The sequence below is a fragment of the Sinocyclocheilus grahami genome, unplaced genomic scaffold (genome assembly GCF_001515645.1).
Source record: "Sinocyclocheilus grahami isolate Dianchi unplaced genomic scaffold, SAMN03320097.WGS_v1.1 scaffold428.1, whole genome shotgun sequence".
NCBI classification, from domain to species: Eukaryota; Metazoa; Chordata; class Actinopteri; order Cypriniformes; family Cyprinidae; genus Sinocyclocheilus; species Sinocyclocheilus grahami.
The window spans coordinates 529,488-547,255 of NW_015505607.1; the positions used below are offsets into that span (position 1 = coordinate 529,488).

Below are 17,768 nucleotides of genomic sequence, written 5' to 3' on the forward strand. Positions count from 1 at the left end.
CCCCCAATCTCGCAACAACTCTTCTCTGATAATGTGTGCACTGAGGGAAGGACAATAATCCCTCCCTTCCAGCAACCTGTATACAAAATATGATTCATTCAATTTCCAATGAACAAAAGCAAGTCTGGCCCTACATTTTTTTTTCTTTCTTTTTTAAGAAGCCGTTTCTCTCAAATACATACCTCACAATAGGGAAGAATGAATGATCGCACCTTCCATTTCATGCTGACTTTAACTTATTTAATATTACATTTTCATTCAAGATTTTCAGTCTCCTGTTTAGTGATATACAAGTTTTACTTTACCCTTCATGCCTTTTGTATTGGGAAAAACATGACATTTAATATAGACCTGTAAATTAAACATGCGGTTTTGTGTTATTTTCAGGTTCCTGCAACATAGGGGAAGGAGTCACATACCTCCAACATCGATCGTGTATCTGTTCAAGAGTTCATTTCATTTCATTTTTATAATAAGATTGTGTGTTCTGTCATGGACGACTAGACACCCGTCATGGGATGTCCAGCAGAGAGAAAGACTTGAATGGACACAACCTGTGGTTACATTTTTATGTTGGATTTCACACTGATTATTTGTTAAGGTCCAAAGAAACCACCATTTGTCATTTAAAAATGTGTTTAGGTCAGTGTAGCTGTGGTGTATTTCTTAGTGATCCAGGATGAGCTTCAAGAGCTGCCGTGGAGGAATCTCATCAGATTCATCTTGTTCATCCAAACAAGCTTTGTTTGTTTGTGGCTTGTTTTATGCATCACATTATGTTCATGCAGTTTTAGTTCACTGCACGTGTCACCATTTCTGTGAAGACCCTTGTTGTGTAATCGAGTCATCTTGTAAGGACATGAATCATGATTGATGAGGAATTTTTTTTCGTAAGGTTAGATGTTTGTGTAATCTTATTTGTCTTGCTCACACAGTTCATCTTCTGCAAGCACACAGGGTATTCAAGCCTTTCTCTCCTCTGGACATCCCTTTCCCCAGTTTTTTGTTAAATGGAAATTATACAAAACAGTGCATTCCTGAGGGGTTTGTGTCGCAATAGCGCCCCTGCAGATTTACAGTATGATAATTCATCTGAACTCTTTCGTATATCCACGTATGCTAAGTTCCCCACCACTGCTCTGGTGACGGAGCGGAGTCTCGCTCGAGCAGGCTTTTATTACACCGGAGTGGGCGACCGTGTCCAGTGTTTCCGCTGCAATATGACGGCTGACAACTGGCAGTCCGGTGACTGCCCTGCCGAGCGCCACAAACAGCTGTCTCCCAACTGCAGCTTCATCCAGAGTTTACCTGCCACCGCAAACCTCCTGTCGTCCTCCCACTCAGCCTTTTCCCCACTTCGCAACATAGCCGTCCTGCAGCTGTCCGCCCCTGCAACCGCAGGAGCGTCGACCACTGCGGCATCTGTTTCTGGCCAGACAGAGGAGCAGGTGGGTTACCTAAACATGGGATTCACCAACCTGGCACCCTCCAGTCCCATTTCCTCCCGTGGAGTGGAGGATATGTCTCACCAGCGACCACCGGCTTTTCATAATCCCAGTATGCGTCGGGAACAGGAGCGCCTTGACACGTTTCAGAATTGGACTCTTGCTACTGTAACTCCAGCTGAGCTTGCCAAAGCTGGTTTCTATTACCTTGGCCAGGGCGACAGGGTGGCTTGCTTCAGTTGTGGCGGCCAGCTCAACAACTGGGAACCAGGAGACCGGGCGGTATCTGAGCACCTGAGGCATTACCCCAACTGCCGCTTTGTTCGAGGCGACCGTGCAGATAACATACCGTTATCTGGTGGCGGCCTTTCCAATGTATCCAACTCGGCAATGCAACAGTGTGAAGAAAGGCTGCTTACGTTTGTCAACTGGCCCTCGAGAATACCTGTTCGACCAGACCAATTGGCTAAAGCTGGTTTTTACTATGTTGGTAAGAGTTTTGATGATATTACAAGTCATTCAATGTATAACATTTGTGGTTAGATCCCCATGCTTACTATTATTTCTTTGTTTGTTTCGGTAGGTCGTAACGATGATGTGAAGTGCTTTTGTTGTGATGGTGGACTCAGATGTTGGGAATCTGGTGATGATCCATGGGTAGAACATGCTAAGTGGTTTCCAAGGTAAATAAAAGTGGCATCATTTTCTGTCCCATGATGACATTATGTGAATATTAATTATGCATGCATGTTCTTCTAGATGTGAATACTTGTTGCAAGAAAAGGGCCAAGAATTTGTTCATCAGATTCAAGCAAGATTTCCAAGACTATTTGAACAGGTTTGTTAAAAATAATTTGCTATTCAAACAATACGATGCACCCTGATGGATATCTTAACCTAGTTTACATGTTTTACAGCTCTTGACTAATGGAGACAGCAACTCGAGAGAATTTATTGATCCACCTGGTAAGTTTTCTATTGTGTTGACCTACATGTGATACTAATTTCCACATCTTTTATCATTGATAATGTCCTTTAAAGGTGACCTATTATGCCCCTTTTTACAAGCTGTAAAATAAACCTCTGATGTCCCCAGAGTGTGTATGTGAAGTTTTATCTCAAAATACCCCACATATAATGTTTTATAGCTTGTTGAAATGGCAACTTTTAGGGTATGAGCAAAAATGCATGATTTTTGTGTTTGTGTTTGTCCCTTTAAATGCAAATGAGCGGGTGCTCCCACCTCCCTTTTCAGAAGAGGGCGGAGCTTCAAGAGCTCTCCGGCATACAGGCAACAACAAAACAGGACAATATCACACAATCTGACTGTACTGTGCATAGTAAATGCACGTTTATGAATTACAGACAGGGAGCACGGCGCAAAAAAAAATAACGACATAGCTGGTCTCATGGTGCTATCACATTATGAGCTCGACAAATTCAAGCGGTCGATTTCACATTGCTTTCATATGCAATTTTTAACTACCACATTCCTATTTACGATCATTCTGGTAGCACGTGAAGGCAGCATCAGTTTGTCTGGAGCTGACGTTCGCGCACGAAGCGTTGGTATCGATCCCTCTTTCAGAATCAATCTTTGCACAACTCCAGCTCTGAACTGACCCTCGTTTGTGAGGCCGTCTGGCGTAAAATGATTTGCACAAACATATCTTACTTTTCCGGGGGTTTTTTCCTGGGACATTTCCTTCGAAAATGAAATTTAACCACCGTCTCCTCAGCGGTCTATGGAGACTCCTGTGTTCGTTGGTGCATCCAAGCACACGACACTTGTGATGCCTCTTTGTCGCTGACATTGTATCTCCAGCAGCTACAGCAAGAAAACAGTAATGGTGGACTGCTGCTTCTCACTCAGGCCGGTGTCTATGCTAATAGGGCAGAGAGTGTCACAATTGGCAGGACTTTCGCTAATATGACGTCATTATAGGGAGAAATCTGGAACCACTGGTTTGGAGAGACTGTTTATGATTTATTGTGATTATTAAAAAAAAACTAGTGGGTGGATTTTTACGATTATAGGCTGGTTGTTTTCACACACTGCGGCCACACAATTGTGTTCAAACACCTTATAAAAGTGATTTTTGCATAATGGGTCACCTTTAAATTTAGTTAGTATTCCATGTCAAGTTTTGTATTCATTAATTTTAGTCAAGTTTACGCTGACTAAAGTAGATTAAATATGATTTTTTATTTTTTTTTTTACCCATGTGAAGTTGTACACCTGGGTCCTGGAGAAGACCGTTCAGAAGATGCAGTGATGATGAACAATCCCGTGGTAAAGTCTGCTTTAGAGATGGGATTTGAGCGTAGCCTGGTGAAGCAAACAGTCCAGAGCAAAATTCTTACAAGTGGAGAGAATTACAAAACTGTTCAAGAATTGGTGTCTGATTTACTAAGTGCAGAAGATGAGAAGAGAGAGGAGGAGCGAGAGCTTCTTGCAGAGGAGATGGCCTCAGGTATTTCTACAGAATGTATCTTCTACCAGCTGTCTAATGATTCAAGATTTGGACTTGACTGAATCCAACACTTGTTTTTTTGCAGATGGTTTTACTTTCCTTAAGAAACATCATGCTGCCTTGACACAGCGTCTAAAAAGCGTCCAGAGCTTAATGGATCATCTTCTGGAGGAGAACGTCATTTCACAGAAAGAGTATGACACTATTCGTAACTGCACTTCAGTCAAGCAGCAGACAGGGCAGCTCATTGATTTAGTCCTGTTGAAAGGAAATGCCGCAGCAGAGGTTTTCCGCAACTGGATCAAGAAGAATGATGTGTACCTGCTGAGAGAACTGATGGGTATGTAATATATGAATCAGATATGAGATAAAGTGTCTGTAAATTTTCAGTGTTACATGTTGTTAGTCTGTGTCAGTGTAAAATTGCACGGCCAGTAGATAGGAACACTTGAACCATTAAAAAAAAGGTGATGCCTTTTGTAAAGATCCTAAGAAGAGCAGGGACAAATCCACAGCAAACATAATCGCTACATAATATTGACAACCAATTTTTATTTTTTGTTCTTACTGCAATTTCAGCCCAGACAAATGAAGCTGCATCACCGAGTCAAGATCTTTCAGGTATATTCAAACATGAGAAAAGGTTTTCTTTTGATTTTGCCCCTTTTTATCTCTAGCCATCACACTAAGGGAATCAGTTAGATCCCACTCTGAAACAAAGAGTTTATATAAAGTGATTGACTGTGTCCATCATGTTCACAGACTTGCCTATGGAGGAACAGTTGAGAAGACTTCAAGAGGAGCGCACATGCAAAGTTTGCATGGACAAGGAGGTCAACATTGTCTTCATCCCCTGTGGTCACCTAGTGGTATGCAAAGAGTGTGCACCTTCTTTACGCAAGTGCCCCATATGTAGAGGATTGGTTAAAGGCACTGTCCATACTTTCCTATCATAAAATGAATAGTTATCCATTGATAAGTAACAAAATAAGTGACTGGATTTACAAATTGTATTCTTTAATTAAAATTCACAATGTGAATAAAAATTCAACGTGTTTCTGAATTAAATTAAACCGTGAAACTGAACAAATGTCCGATTTCTTGATCTTTTAAAAAATTTTTTACAGATGTATGTACAGAAATATTTCCATTTCAAGTTTTGCACACAATTTCTTCACACTTAACACTAACAGCATATGTTGAATTTTATTTCAGATTAAAAACATTTACTGCATATATATATATATATAGTTATATTTAGTGTTTTAACAGTTCAAGTAATTCATAATCATGCTCAGTAATTTACATGTAAACAGTAGAAGAGAAAAAGGAAAAATTATTTTGTCCCACTTTGACTTTTACTCTAAGCTTTACATACAATTTCACAACTGTCTCCATTTGCTTCACAATCTGTGCCACCTGTAAAAAATAAATTATACTTGTCACCACTTGACTTTTCTCATTATCCAAGGTTAATGTAATATTTAGAAAGACTAGTCTTTCTAATTACCTGAATGACATCTTCCTCTGCAACCTCATAAATGAGTTTAGTATAGTTAAGTATAAAAAAGCCTCCTCGAGAGGGTCGAATCTGATTTCTGTGCCTACTGCCTGAACAAAAACATATTCAACATATATATTCACATTTCACATTTAAAAGTGAAAATGCTGTAATATGAAGTTGGTCATACCCGATCTGATTGGAGGATGTTGATGTGATGTGATGTGGGAACTCCAGGAAATGCTGCCTCCAATCTATGCTGGATGTTGTTGGTTGCTAATTTGACAATGTCAGCAGCAGAACCCTGCATGGTTGTGTTCACTGCCTGTCGCTCTGCCTAAAAATGAGGATCAAAATGAAACTCTTATTCCACTCCAGATATATTCTAATGGAGGGCTCATGAAGACTTACGTGAGACTTTATGTACACATTTGTCTTTTATTCCAGGTAAATATGAAATTTTTTCCCTGCTGAGTAATGTCTGCTCATAACAAATTCCTGCCAAGTAATGTCTGCACATAACCATTTTCCCCATACTTCTGCACAGTTTCATGCAGAATGTTCTGAATGCCTTAAAGAAAAATATAAAATGATACTGTTATTATTTCAGGATTTTTTTTTTGGACCAGACAGCAATTGTAAAATGTAATTTACCCGTGTATCTGGATTTAAATGTTTCAATGTAGCAGGCAGCATCATTCTCCTCAACGCCCATTTGTTCTCCAAGAGACTTTGCTCCCATGCCATAGATTATTCCATAACAAATCTATTGACAAAATGTTAAAAATTCAATTTAAAGAGTTTCAAGGGATAATATAAGTGACTACCATATAGTTGTTTACATAAAAAAATACTTTTTAAAGATAAAAAAAAAATATTTTTCTCATTGGGGTAGTAGCTTCAAACAGAGGATAAGTTTAAAGACTGGATAATATCTGGATATTACATTTTCTTATATGTACTGTATATTAGGATACTAATACATATAGGAAGCAAAATTTCTCTAAAGTCTTACGTTTTTTGAATTTTCCACCTATAACTGTCTCAGGTTGCAGTGAGGTGTTGTCTATCTTCTCACAGGCAAGAGCAAGATCAAATCTGTCCTTTGTTTTCCACTCCTTTATAAATGTATGGAAAAGTTTTTTATCGCTTACCACATCAATTATGGAGAATGTTTCTGGACTGCAGGTGTTTGAAGCAGGAAATTATTGACTCTGATAAAGCCTCGTAAAGCCCTCATCAGCCAGAGACATGTCTAACTCTGATGCTGTGTTTGTCCTCAAACAAGACTGATATTCTTTCTGCGTACTGGTTTTAGAAATTGGATCCAGTTCAGACCTGTGCTTGGTGACATTAAGAGGTGATTGTATAGCTGAGGTGGTAATTTTAACCCGAATTTGCCTGCCCTGGAACCTCAGATAGGGTTGAAAACTGATCAGACCATTTATCAAAAATGTCCTGCATTCCTGGGCTGATGTGAAACGGTGAACTGTTTAATTGGCGTCTTTCAGCTGAAACGCATGAATGAGGCTCATTGCTTTGTGATGCATGTAGTTCAGACACAATGTCATCTGTATAACTGGGCTTCTCTGCACCCAATCTTGGGCCATCACAAGCCTTGATAACATTATTCATTTTATCAAGGCACTACTCTCCAATAAGTAGTGAATTTCCCCATTCTGAAAGGTTGAAAGATGATTCACCCCATTGGATTGCTTCCTGATCCTCTGTTGACACGGCATCTCTTCTCTCCGGAATGAGTTCTGGAGAAGAGCCGTTTGAATTAGCATGTGCTTCAACCACCTGCTCTTCTTTGCTGTCTAAATTCATTGCTGCCTCCTCCATGGCATCCAAGATGGAGTTGTCATAGAGACTGTCAAACAGAAAACTGCTGCTCCGATTGAAGCTGTTGTCAGTAACATGATCAGAGGACTCGTGATTTTCCCTTTGCTCAGCTGGTTTAGTTGCACTTGATTCTTCTTCAGTAACCTAGTTACTGTAATTTTAAATATTCTCCAACTGGCTGTCAGTACATGAGATGTTATATTTCGGTTTGAATTCAGTGGCCGGGCCATTCTTATGAGGTGATAAACCTTCAACCGGGTCTTTGTTTTGGTCTTTAGATGTCTTATTCTCATTTTCCAAGAAAGATGACTGCTTGACAACTTTCATCTCACTTTCTGAATCATCATGATTGTTCTGTTTATTTTCTTTGAGAACGTTTAAATTACCACGGCCATATGAAAAATCATCCCCTTGAAGCATTTTCTCAGTCTGTGTATCAAGTTGAAAACTATCACCAAACTCCTCTAATCCATTTCTGTACAAGTCCGGAGAGCTAAGATTCTCAGAATGACATATGCCATGTTTAACTCTGGTGTTCACCTTTAAGCCACCTTCATTCTCATCTCTGCTGCTGAATTTCCTGAAACTGTGAGTAATCGTTTCTCGCTTTTCATTTTGAGTTTCATGGTAAACTTCTTTTATACTGTGATTTAAATATTTAATTTTAGATGTGGACTTTTTCGCAGTGACATTTGGGGTTTTCCCATCCTTTAGTGAAGCACACGAGTGAAAAAATGTTTTTGACTCAATGACTTGGTTCAGTCCAGCAATGGATGACTGGAGATTCATCTTGTCTATTCTACAGTCAGTTTCAGGTATATTTAAGCAAAGCTCTTCAACTTTTGATATTAGTTTTGGGCCTTTTGAGATTAGAGCTGGTGTTTTTGCTTCACTGACTGTGGGTTTTGCATCAGCATCCACAAAATCCATCCTTCTACGTTTCAAAACTGGACTTACACAATGATGGCCATTGCTAGAGTTGCAGGTACTTGTTATACAGGAATTGTGTCCTAATTTCCTTTGAAATGATTTTGAAGAACAATCTGGTGACTCAGCTGTTTGGTTATTTTTACAGCCCTTGTCTTTTGCATATATTGATTTTATAACTTTATGCAGTGTACTTGATTGCTGTTCACATTTCTTAGCAGGCTGACAGTCAACATCCATTGGCTTTTCTGAATTAGTAGTGATCTCTAATGGCCTCAAACGAGGATGGAAACAACTGTCAGCATGTGTATCCACCAATAACTTCTGTTCGTCCACATTAGCAGTTACATTTTGTCTCTCTTCATGTTCTGGGCCCCTTGACATAGACTAGAATTTTTTTGTTGGCTGATTCCTCAGGTGAATAGGAATCTGGCTAGGTCTTTGTTGAGAGGAATGCTGGGTTCCATTCCACCCCAAGAAGTGCCAAATCCTGCTGGAGGAGCAGCTGGGCCTCAGCCACGATTTGCTGAGCATGCTCTTATGTTCTTGAGCCTCTACCTCACTCTCATCCACTGCCTGCCTGGAGTTGTGGAGATTCAAATGATCACAGTATGACTTGAAATAATCTATGGATGACCCAATATTCAAATTCTGTCCATAACAATAAACCATTATGGATGGTAACCATAATACAAACTAAATTAATGCCCAACTAAATTAAAAATAAAACACAAATAAATCAGTCATTTTAAATGCTACAAGTGAATATATGCACCACAACATTGTAATACAGTAGGAAACATGGAACATTTATTTTGAGTTACTAAAGATTGTTTATTGATTATTTTAAAATATGAACTTAAAATAACAGTTCGACAACTGCAAGGGTGATTTAAATGTAAAAAAAAAATTTTTTTTTTAACTCAACTGAAATCAATCATTTAAAAACTCTGTAATATCGGCCGATAACTGATATATCACAAATGACCACATTCATCAATAATGAAATGCTTATCAAACATAAGAACAACATGAAATAAACGTTTTAAGCTGATCATCTCCCTGTTTCATTACCTTTTGAAAGGGATAGCTTTCCTGAGGGCCTTCTCCACCTCTGTAACTTCAGCTCTGGCAACCTCTCTGTGACAAACCCAGAGCTGTAGAGTGTACGTGCTCTCTGGGCGTTTAGTAAAGAAATACGAACCAGATCACACAACTCCCTCTGGACTCCAAAACTCAGACGACTCTGGAACTGGGACAGAAGCAGCTCTAGGTTGTGCCATTCAAGTAGATTACAGAATACTGTAACCATACCTGAAAAAAAAAAGTGTTGCCAAATTTTTATTTCTGGCATTGTTTATCTCATATTGATAAGTAAGCCCATGCCTACAGTATGAAGAGATATCTACCTGCATATGTTGAGGCAGACTGCTGAAGTGACTGAAGCTGTCCTCGACTACAGCCATACTTCTTTGCTACAGCTCCAAGTGGTTCTTCGCTTACCAGGTCATGGAGAACTAATGTTGTGAAAAAACTGCACAAAAAAAAAAATACACATCAACATACTGCTACTTAAATGTAAACATTAATTAAAGCACTCTATATTCAGAAAATACATGGTACCATTTGTGAATGGCCATCTGCGTTGCTTTTCCTGGAGTGAGCCAGGAAACCTTCTTGGATGCCCACCATCTCAAGCCACCCGTTTCATTGCAGATGGTAGTTGCTACCAAAGACAGAAGAACTGGTACCAGTCTATTGTATTCCAGTCCACATACACAGGTGTTATTTTAAAAATGCATAACACAATTTTGTTAATAACCCATATTTTAATAACTGTAACTGTTTTACTGTTTACCCATAACTGTTTTGTCTACCTGATAGAGGATATGGAGATCATTTTCCAATACAAATCCGTTCATTGCTCTCTGAAGATCTGCAAAAATCCCCAGGGCTTCTGCTGGTGATAAAGATGAGGACAGAGTCACAGAACCCAGATGTGTGGGGCAGTACCTCTCCACTGTGAGACAGACAATTATCAAAATGTCAACATCTATCAGAAACCACAAAAATACTGTGAGATTTTTTTTACCATCTCCCTCCTTCTGTATATGTATAAACTCATTGTCCATCAGCCACTCTATGCAGGCTTCAATAGCCCCTTTGCTATGAACTTCTGATTCAGCTTCTTCCACACGTGGCTATTTCTGAAGGAAGATTGTGCTTCTTAATATTTTTGTGAAAACCGCAAAAATAAATAAAAAAGGATTATTTGATGATTTGAAATAAATTTTTTGTAACATTTTAAAAGTCTTAACTGTCACTTTTTAAAGGGGTCATATGATGTTGCTAAAAAGAACATTATTTTGTGTATTTGGTGTAATGAAATGTTTATGCGGTTTAAGGTTCAAAAAACTTATTTTCCACATACTGTACATTATTGTTTCTCCTCTATCCCCCGCCTTTCTGAAATGCATCAAATTTTACAAAGCTCATCGGTCTGAAAAGCGAGGTGTGCTCTGATTGGCCAGCTATCCAGTGCGTTGTGATTGGCCGAATACCTCAAGTGTGTGACGGAAATGTTACGCCCCTTACCATATTGTGATGCCCTGTCCGGCCGGAGCGACGATTCAAAAACATTAAAACCCATTATAAACTAGGCATTTGTTACATCCAGTGGGGACATAATTACGGATTATAATGACTTATACGGTCTTTTTACGCATTGCGTTGCATCGCGCCGCGTAAATATAAAACCATGTCTGCATTTGTGATCGGAGAAATTACAAACAACAAGCGCTACTCTACACTGCTCAAAACTCGCGTTTGAATCGTCAGTGGCAAATCCTTTAAATGAAAACAGTCAGAACAGCCCGCATTGTAGTCTACTCTCCCAGGATCAGGAAACAGTCCTCCATAAAATGTGCTGCACACAAATGAATATTTGGGTTGAAGTGTTCTGGAACAGTGTTGTAAATACAACTTAACCACTGATTTCTAGTCATGTCCTCTTTTGGAAGACCAAACAAAGTAGTTTCGCTTTCACAATGAAACACATGGCAGCCTAGAGTGAGCGGAGGCCGGCTTGAGTGAGCGGTGGCCGGTGGGCTTGAGAATGGCGCGGCCGGCGGGCTTGTGGCAACCACATGTGACGACCCCGGGCTGGACTCATCATATGACCCCTTTAACAATTTTTTGGGGGGGGGGAACAGAGTCCCCATGCATGTGCAGCTCATCGACCACAACAATTCCTGCAAATTGTGTGAAAATGTAGTTTAACAAGAGTACCTGTAAGAGTAAGTAACTTAAGTGTTAAGGAAATGTCATTATTTTACCAAGTAGATCCAATTTGTCTTCTTCAATGAGCCTGTTAATGAGTCCATTAGCTTTCTCTATTGTGCAAAAGCGACATCCAGAACTGAAAACCCACCAGCTGCTGAACTGTTACCCATATACTGATCTACTCTGACCCCTGCCTACTGAAATATATTCTGGATGAAAATAGCAAGTATAAAATTAGCAAAATCTCGTCAACAAAATTCCAAGATGTATATTCACAGATTTACTAAATTCTGAAATCAACAATTATATATATAGATACTGCACCATGCACTCAGTTAAAAAAAAGAAAAAAATGATCAGTGGGCAAACTGAGATAACTGACAATTACATATTCACTCAGGAAATGGGAACCAATCTGCAGATAAAACATTTTCTCTCGTGCCACAGACACAAAAGGAAGAATGAACATGGCCTTTTTGTCTTGTTTCCAAAACTCTCTTCAAGATTAACAACTCTGAAACCAAAGTTTTTCTTCCACTGGTTGGAGCTTAAAAAATATATATAAAATTTTAGCCTGGGAAAAAATGACATAACAACATACATTTAGAAAAGTATCATGTAATCAGAAGTAGTTATAATTTATATATTTAGTATTTGATCTGGTGCTGTTTCTCAGGGAAACAACAAACAGCAAAAACTGAATTAATATTTCAAATACTAGCATTTCTTATTGTTGTTTTGAATAGAAAAATGCCAAACAAATTTCAAAAGTTAGTAGTCAGAAAGTTATTTTAAAGAAATTTAACTGATCAAAATTGACAGTAAAGACATTGATGTTACAAAAGATTTGTTTTAAATAAATGCTGTTCTTTAGAACATTCTATTCTCAAAGAATCCTGAAAAAGTATCACAGTGTCCACTAAATTATCATGCAACACAATCGTTTTTAACATTGATAATAATAAGAAATGTTTCTTATTAAAGGATCTAAAGGATTTAAAGGATCATATAACATTAAAGATGGGAATAATAGCTGAATAAGTATACCATGAATGATGAAATTAGACAATTCTTTGAGTTCTTTAATCAAGTTCTGACTTCTTTAAATGTAAGAGTTGGAAATCTTACCTGCATCTGGTAGTGTAGCATCTCAGAGGACACTGAGATCCAGTCCAGAAGGAGGGGTCAGCACAGAGACTGAAAGGTTTTTCACTGATATCTTCTGCTGCAGCAACATGGATCGCTCTTTAGCAGCAGCCATATGTGTTGGACTGAGCAGAATGTAATCCTTGGCGGTACTAAGAGAGTCATTTGGGCTGGTATCTCTTCTGAACTGTAACATTTGCTTGCTGTTTGCTACTTTAGGTGTTTTTTTCATGGAGTTGAGGATCTTTTGAGGTGAAGAATATTCCCTGTCACATTTCATCTCACAGTCAGGGGCCCGTCCTCCTGCTTCAGTCTTTTTGGTTTCACTGAACAAAAGCTTTTAGGCCAAATCCGTCCAGTCGTTCTCTTTTTTTGGTTTGTGTTCTGGTTCTTTTGCGCTCTGATGGTGACCATGCTGAGCCTGGACTTCTGCATTTTGTACTTGTTGCTCATGAATATTTTGTGGGAAGTCAGAGTTTTTCTGAAGTGATGCCGATTCAGTTTGTTGAATGTTTTCATCCATTTGGAATTTGAAGACTTTTGGACCCATTTCATCAATAGCTTGTAGAATGTCCACATCCATAGCCAGAGTGGAGTCTCCTGGCATCCATTGCTTATTCTGGTTTTGCTTTAAATAGAAAATGGGAATTTTGCACTTAGTGTAACAAAGCTTATCAGTGGCATAATATTATATAAACTAAATTAAAAATCATACTTTTGGCTCATTACATCTTCTGCTCTCAGATATATCTGTTGCAGAAGAGGATGCTTGATGCCGGTGACTTGATTGTCTATGTGGTTTCTCATCTGCAAGAACTAAGCTACACAAATGAAAAATGACCAGTCAGTGTCAACAATACTTACATTTCACATCTCACATAAAACAAACTACAAAACTGCAAAAATAGGCTGTTAACACAAGCTCACCCTGAGAAAAATATATTAATTATAGCCTCAACATTAAAAAGCTCTGGGATTTCAACTCTATTGTTTTCAGTGGGAACTCATTTAAAGTCTCGCTTACTTATTTGTGTACATATAATATATTGTGTAAAGTTCTGGTAGGCGTTATAATTAAAAAAAAGTGAACCATTAAAAGCTCCATATCAACCAAGTTTGTCAACAAAACCATGGAAACGTACACAATCAATAGAAGCTGGACAGTTTCAGATTTCCAACATATCTTACCCCTTTGTCTTTACAAACCAATGCTGTCCCAAATAAGTCTTTCTTGTCGTTGAAGTAGTCATCACATATAGAAATCAAATGATTAGTAGTAATGTTTTTACATACAGTGCTTTGGTTGAGTAAAAATATAAATAGTAATATATATATATATACACACACACACAATAGCTACATTAACAATAATAATAATATATATATATATTGTTAACGTAGCTATTGTGCTACCTCCCGTCGCTCCACATAAACAATCTCATATTAGTGAATTAAAAGAAATTACTGTTATTTGTTGTTAATTATTTCTCTTGTCAGTCCAGCCAGTTGAGCTGACAATTTCTATTACATATCAGTGGAATAAACCTATTTACATGAAGCCATCGCGAAGTCTTTGAATGAGTGATATTTCATTGGTCCTGTCGGCATTACAAAATTAGTTTGTGTAAAATCATATTTAATGACAATTCTAAGAAATCAAAACAAGGCTAAAACAAAACAAAAACCAACTAAATCAACGAGCCCGCGTAGTTCGCACACAGAATCGTCCCGGGGAAACACGTCCACAGTGTCGCGGTTCCTCCACTGACTGTAAAGATATTACACAATATTGTATCCCGTTTGCTTAAATGATGTAGTGAATCAGATTTTTGAACGAATCTGTGAACGATCCGTTCTCATCTAGCTCGCAACCATAGACTGTAAACAAGGCAACACTGACATCTGCAGTATAAACCAAGCGTAGAGTAAAGACATGATACATCAACGTGATCACAATGGACCTTTGATCAATTTCTTTAACTCATGTAAACCTGAAATAATACAGTTATAAGGTTTTATATTGTATATTGATCGCAATTTATCTTTACACATAGAACATAATTTATAATATTGTACGGTAGATGGAGCTGTGTTCTCTGAGAATTAAGGGAGAAAACCAACGAGGAAGAAAATCGTTCATGTTTTGAAATGCAAGCATATAGTAGCCTGTTTTTAAACAGTCATTTGATCATTATGTATGGTTATGGTTGTTTGTAAACTTTGTCAGTATTTTAAGCACTCATGAGCAACACACGGGCTCTGGTGAGTTGCACAATACTTTCTCTGCAAGACTCTTGTTTTGTATATCCATGCTGCAAAGGCTGTCTATCCAGATTAATTCAGCAAAGCAAAAGGTACGTGGTAAAATTCAATCAATTTTAATAAAATTCAATAATTTCGAATTATGTTGAATGTATCATTATGTGTAATTACTGATGCTATAACATAATTACTTTTGTGTGTGTGTGTGTTAAATTAAAAAGCTTCTGAACATCATGAATAACTTCTAAATCATATCTTTAGGGCTATATGTGGAAGATGTGGATTCACTTGTGACTTACAAAACATGGACTACAGATATGTGTCATTTAAAGTGTCCAGAAACCAAGATATATTTGGTGTGACAGTATTCGGGGGTTGTTTAAATCCCTTCTTTGGCATTACTGCTGGTGGCCTTCAAAGGTGTGTGATTTTAAACATCTTGAACAAACATTTCTGTTGATTCCTTGCTGATATAAAGTGTGATGTTTCCAGATTTATTGATTTGGAGAAAACTGAAGGTGCACTTACTGTTCAACAACTGCTTTTTAAAGCTGTGGAAGACTGCTTTATAGGAAGATGTGTCATTTTTGGATTGAAGGTATGGAGCATTTCTTCATTTAATTTGGGGTGGGGCATCAAGATTATCCCCCTTTTTTTTTTTTTGCTCATTTCTTGTTCCTTCCTAACAGGTTTCTCATAATGTTGCCACAACTTCTTCGCTGTCTGGACAGTTAGTGGCCTGCCAGATCATTTCTCCATGTGAGTCTTCAATGGGATGTACTGTAATCGGTTATTTAAAAAACCTCCTGCAAGCAAATTCTCATTCTGCCAACAGTATCTGTCCATCACAACAGAAAGACTCACAAAGTTCACAAAGCAATGAGTTCAGCAGTTTTGATTATACTCCTCCATCATGTGCAAAGTTGGATTCTCAAACCAGTAGTGAAGAATTCACACTCTCAAGCGCATGGCAGTCACCAGGGTTATGCTTCCCCCCTGAAGAATTAAGTAATGACTTGTTACAGCAGTCCAGAGGCTGTAATCATAATATTCTTTCACCAAAGAATGAAGAGACAAGAACATGTAAAAGCACTAGCCAAAGCAACACCAGTCAGTTAAAGCATGTTAATTGTATACAGGATGAACTGAAGAATGAAACACAGAAGATTCACAGAGAATCTTTTCCCTCGAGCTGTGACATGTTTGAATCATCAGCACATTTCAACAGCTCTACTGCATGTGACACTATAAAGCCACTGAGCACTTTGTCCTGTGGAAATAATTCTGAAATAATTACATCTGAACGCCTTGTAAGAGCTAAAACCGGGGATGAATATGATGCACCTTTACGTGAGAAGTCACTATACAGTCATTCTGGTCAAAATATATGTTTTGATTTAGAGGACGCACCTTTATCTGAAAGTTTACATGATTTTGTCAGTGTTGAGCCTCAGATATCAGAGATAATTGACACAAAGGAGCGCATTTCAGGTAAAGGTGATCAAATAATTCAAGTGCAAAATAGATGCTCTCTGACTGAAAGTTCAGTGGTCACAAGCATCTCAAAAACTCTACAAATGCCTCTTTCTAGTGAAAAATGGTCCTCACCAATGTGCAATGTGAACAACATAAGCTGGAAAGAGAACAATGAAAATGACTGTCCAGAAAATCTTGAAACTAAGATGAACAATGCTGAGATCAGTAAGACTATTTTGTGCATTACCAATTCTTCAAAAAAGATGATTCCTTTCAGTCCTGACATTACATGTGCATGCAATCACTCAATTGTCTTTTTCGAACAAAAAAAGAACTCACTTTAAAAAGAAAACAATTAACTAGGAGCAGACCCTCTGTGGCTTTTTGTTCAGTAAACCATGAAAAGGGCAAATGGTGCTCAAAGTGAGGTCCATTCTGTAAATTGCAAAGTCAAGCAGGAATGTATTGTGTTTGATGACCATGAGGAGAAATACAATTGCTCTGTAGACTTGTTTGCTTCTGGTCAGAGCAGTATGGACATGAACCATTCGGATGTGACAGAGATTTCTAAAGTCAATGAACTGAGGAATGGCAACACATCAGAGCCTGGAGGTTCAGGTTCTCTGCTTTTTTCACCATGTTTGCAATCCACCCCAGTTTCTTATTATAGCAACTCATGTGGACAGAAGACCAGGCGAAGCCAAAAACATGTAGACTCATGCTCTGGAAAAATTAAGAGTGAGTTTAAAAGTAAGATCATAGATCTGAGGTTAAGTGATAAAAGACAAAAGGTGGATCAGTTGCCGATTGTTGGGTCTGCTGAGGGTTTCTCAGGCAAGTCTGACATGCAGGATGCAAGTTGTAATTTATCTGTAAATGAGTGGTCCAAAGATCTTTTTGAAAATTCATTTTGAATTAAAATTGAGTGAGATTAATTACAATATTTATTCTGTTCATTAATTGTAATTGTAAATAAACAATTTTGTAAATGTGTGTTTGAATTATATAAATGTTTATGGGAAAATGACTAGTTTTATTATTATTATTAAGAATGCATATCCAAAATTGTATGTTATGTATTCATAATTAAACCGAATCTGCATGTTTAATAATCAAAATGCTGGCTTACACATGTATAATAAAATGGTTGAGGAAAAAAACACTTTTGTCCACTAAAGTTGTGTTCATTTTGCTCTGCGTCACGTTCACCAATACTTCAGCAACGTTGATGTATTCAAAATAGACGATTAAAATGCAAGATAGATCAACCTTTCCATATATCTGCTTATAGCTTATTGAAAAAATAATACTCTATATGTTTTGAACCTCTCTTCTATGCAAATTATCCTAAAGTGTGTATTTCATTTTCAAAGTGATGACGATATTGTACTCTCTGTTTTGATTTATTAA

General features: G+C 37.9%; 1 protein-coding gene and 2 pseudogenes across 5 annotated transcripts in view; 2 read left to right on the forward strand and 1 right to left on the reverse strand.

The window, feature by feature from the left end:
- Positions 1 to 5,005, forward strand: part of LOC107551643 (baculoviral IAP repeat-containing protein 2-like) — an 11,317-nt gene extending 6,312 nt beyond the window's left edge. For 2 of the 5 annotated variants that reach the window (XM_016233333.1, XM_016233332.1), the window contains exons 2-9: positions 388 to 1,935; positions 2,029 to 2,128; positions 2,205 to 2,283; positions 2,363 to 2,411; positions 3,677 to 3,919; positions 4,005 to 4,259; positions 4,499 to 4,540; positions 4,682 to 5,005. In XM_016233333.1, the coding sequence (XP_016088819.1) occupies positions 1,011 to 1,935; positions 2,029 to 2,128; positions 2,205 to 2,283; positions 2,363 to 2,411; positions 3,677 to 3,919; positions 4,005 to 4,259; positions 4,499 to 4,540; positions 4,682 to 4,875 (1,887 nt within the window). In that variant the 5' untranslated portion in view covers positions 388 to 1,010 and the 3' untranslated portion in view covers positions 4,876 to 5,005. The remainder of the gene's footprint in view (positions 1 to 387; positions 1,936 to 2,028; positions 2,129 to 2,204; positions 2,284 to 2,362; positions 2,412 to 3,676; positions 3,920 to 4,004; positions 4,260 to 4,498; positions 4,541 to 4,681) is intronic. The other 3 variants (XR_001604786.1, XM_016233335.1, XM_016233334.1) reach the window with 3 other exon arrangements.
- A 3,445-nt stretch (positions 5,006 to 8,450) lies between these two features.
- Positions 8,451 to 12,608, reverse strand: LOC107551602 (DNA polymerase theta-like; annotated as a pseudogene).
- Positions 12,609 to 14,794: 2,186 nt separating this feature from the next.
- On the forward strand, positions 14,795 to 17,272 carry LOC107551618 (DNA damage-induced apoptosis suppressor protein-like; annotated as a pseudogene).
- Positions 17,273 to 17,768: the final 496 nt, after the last annotated feature.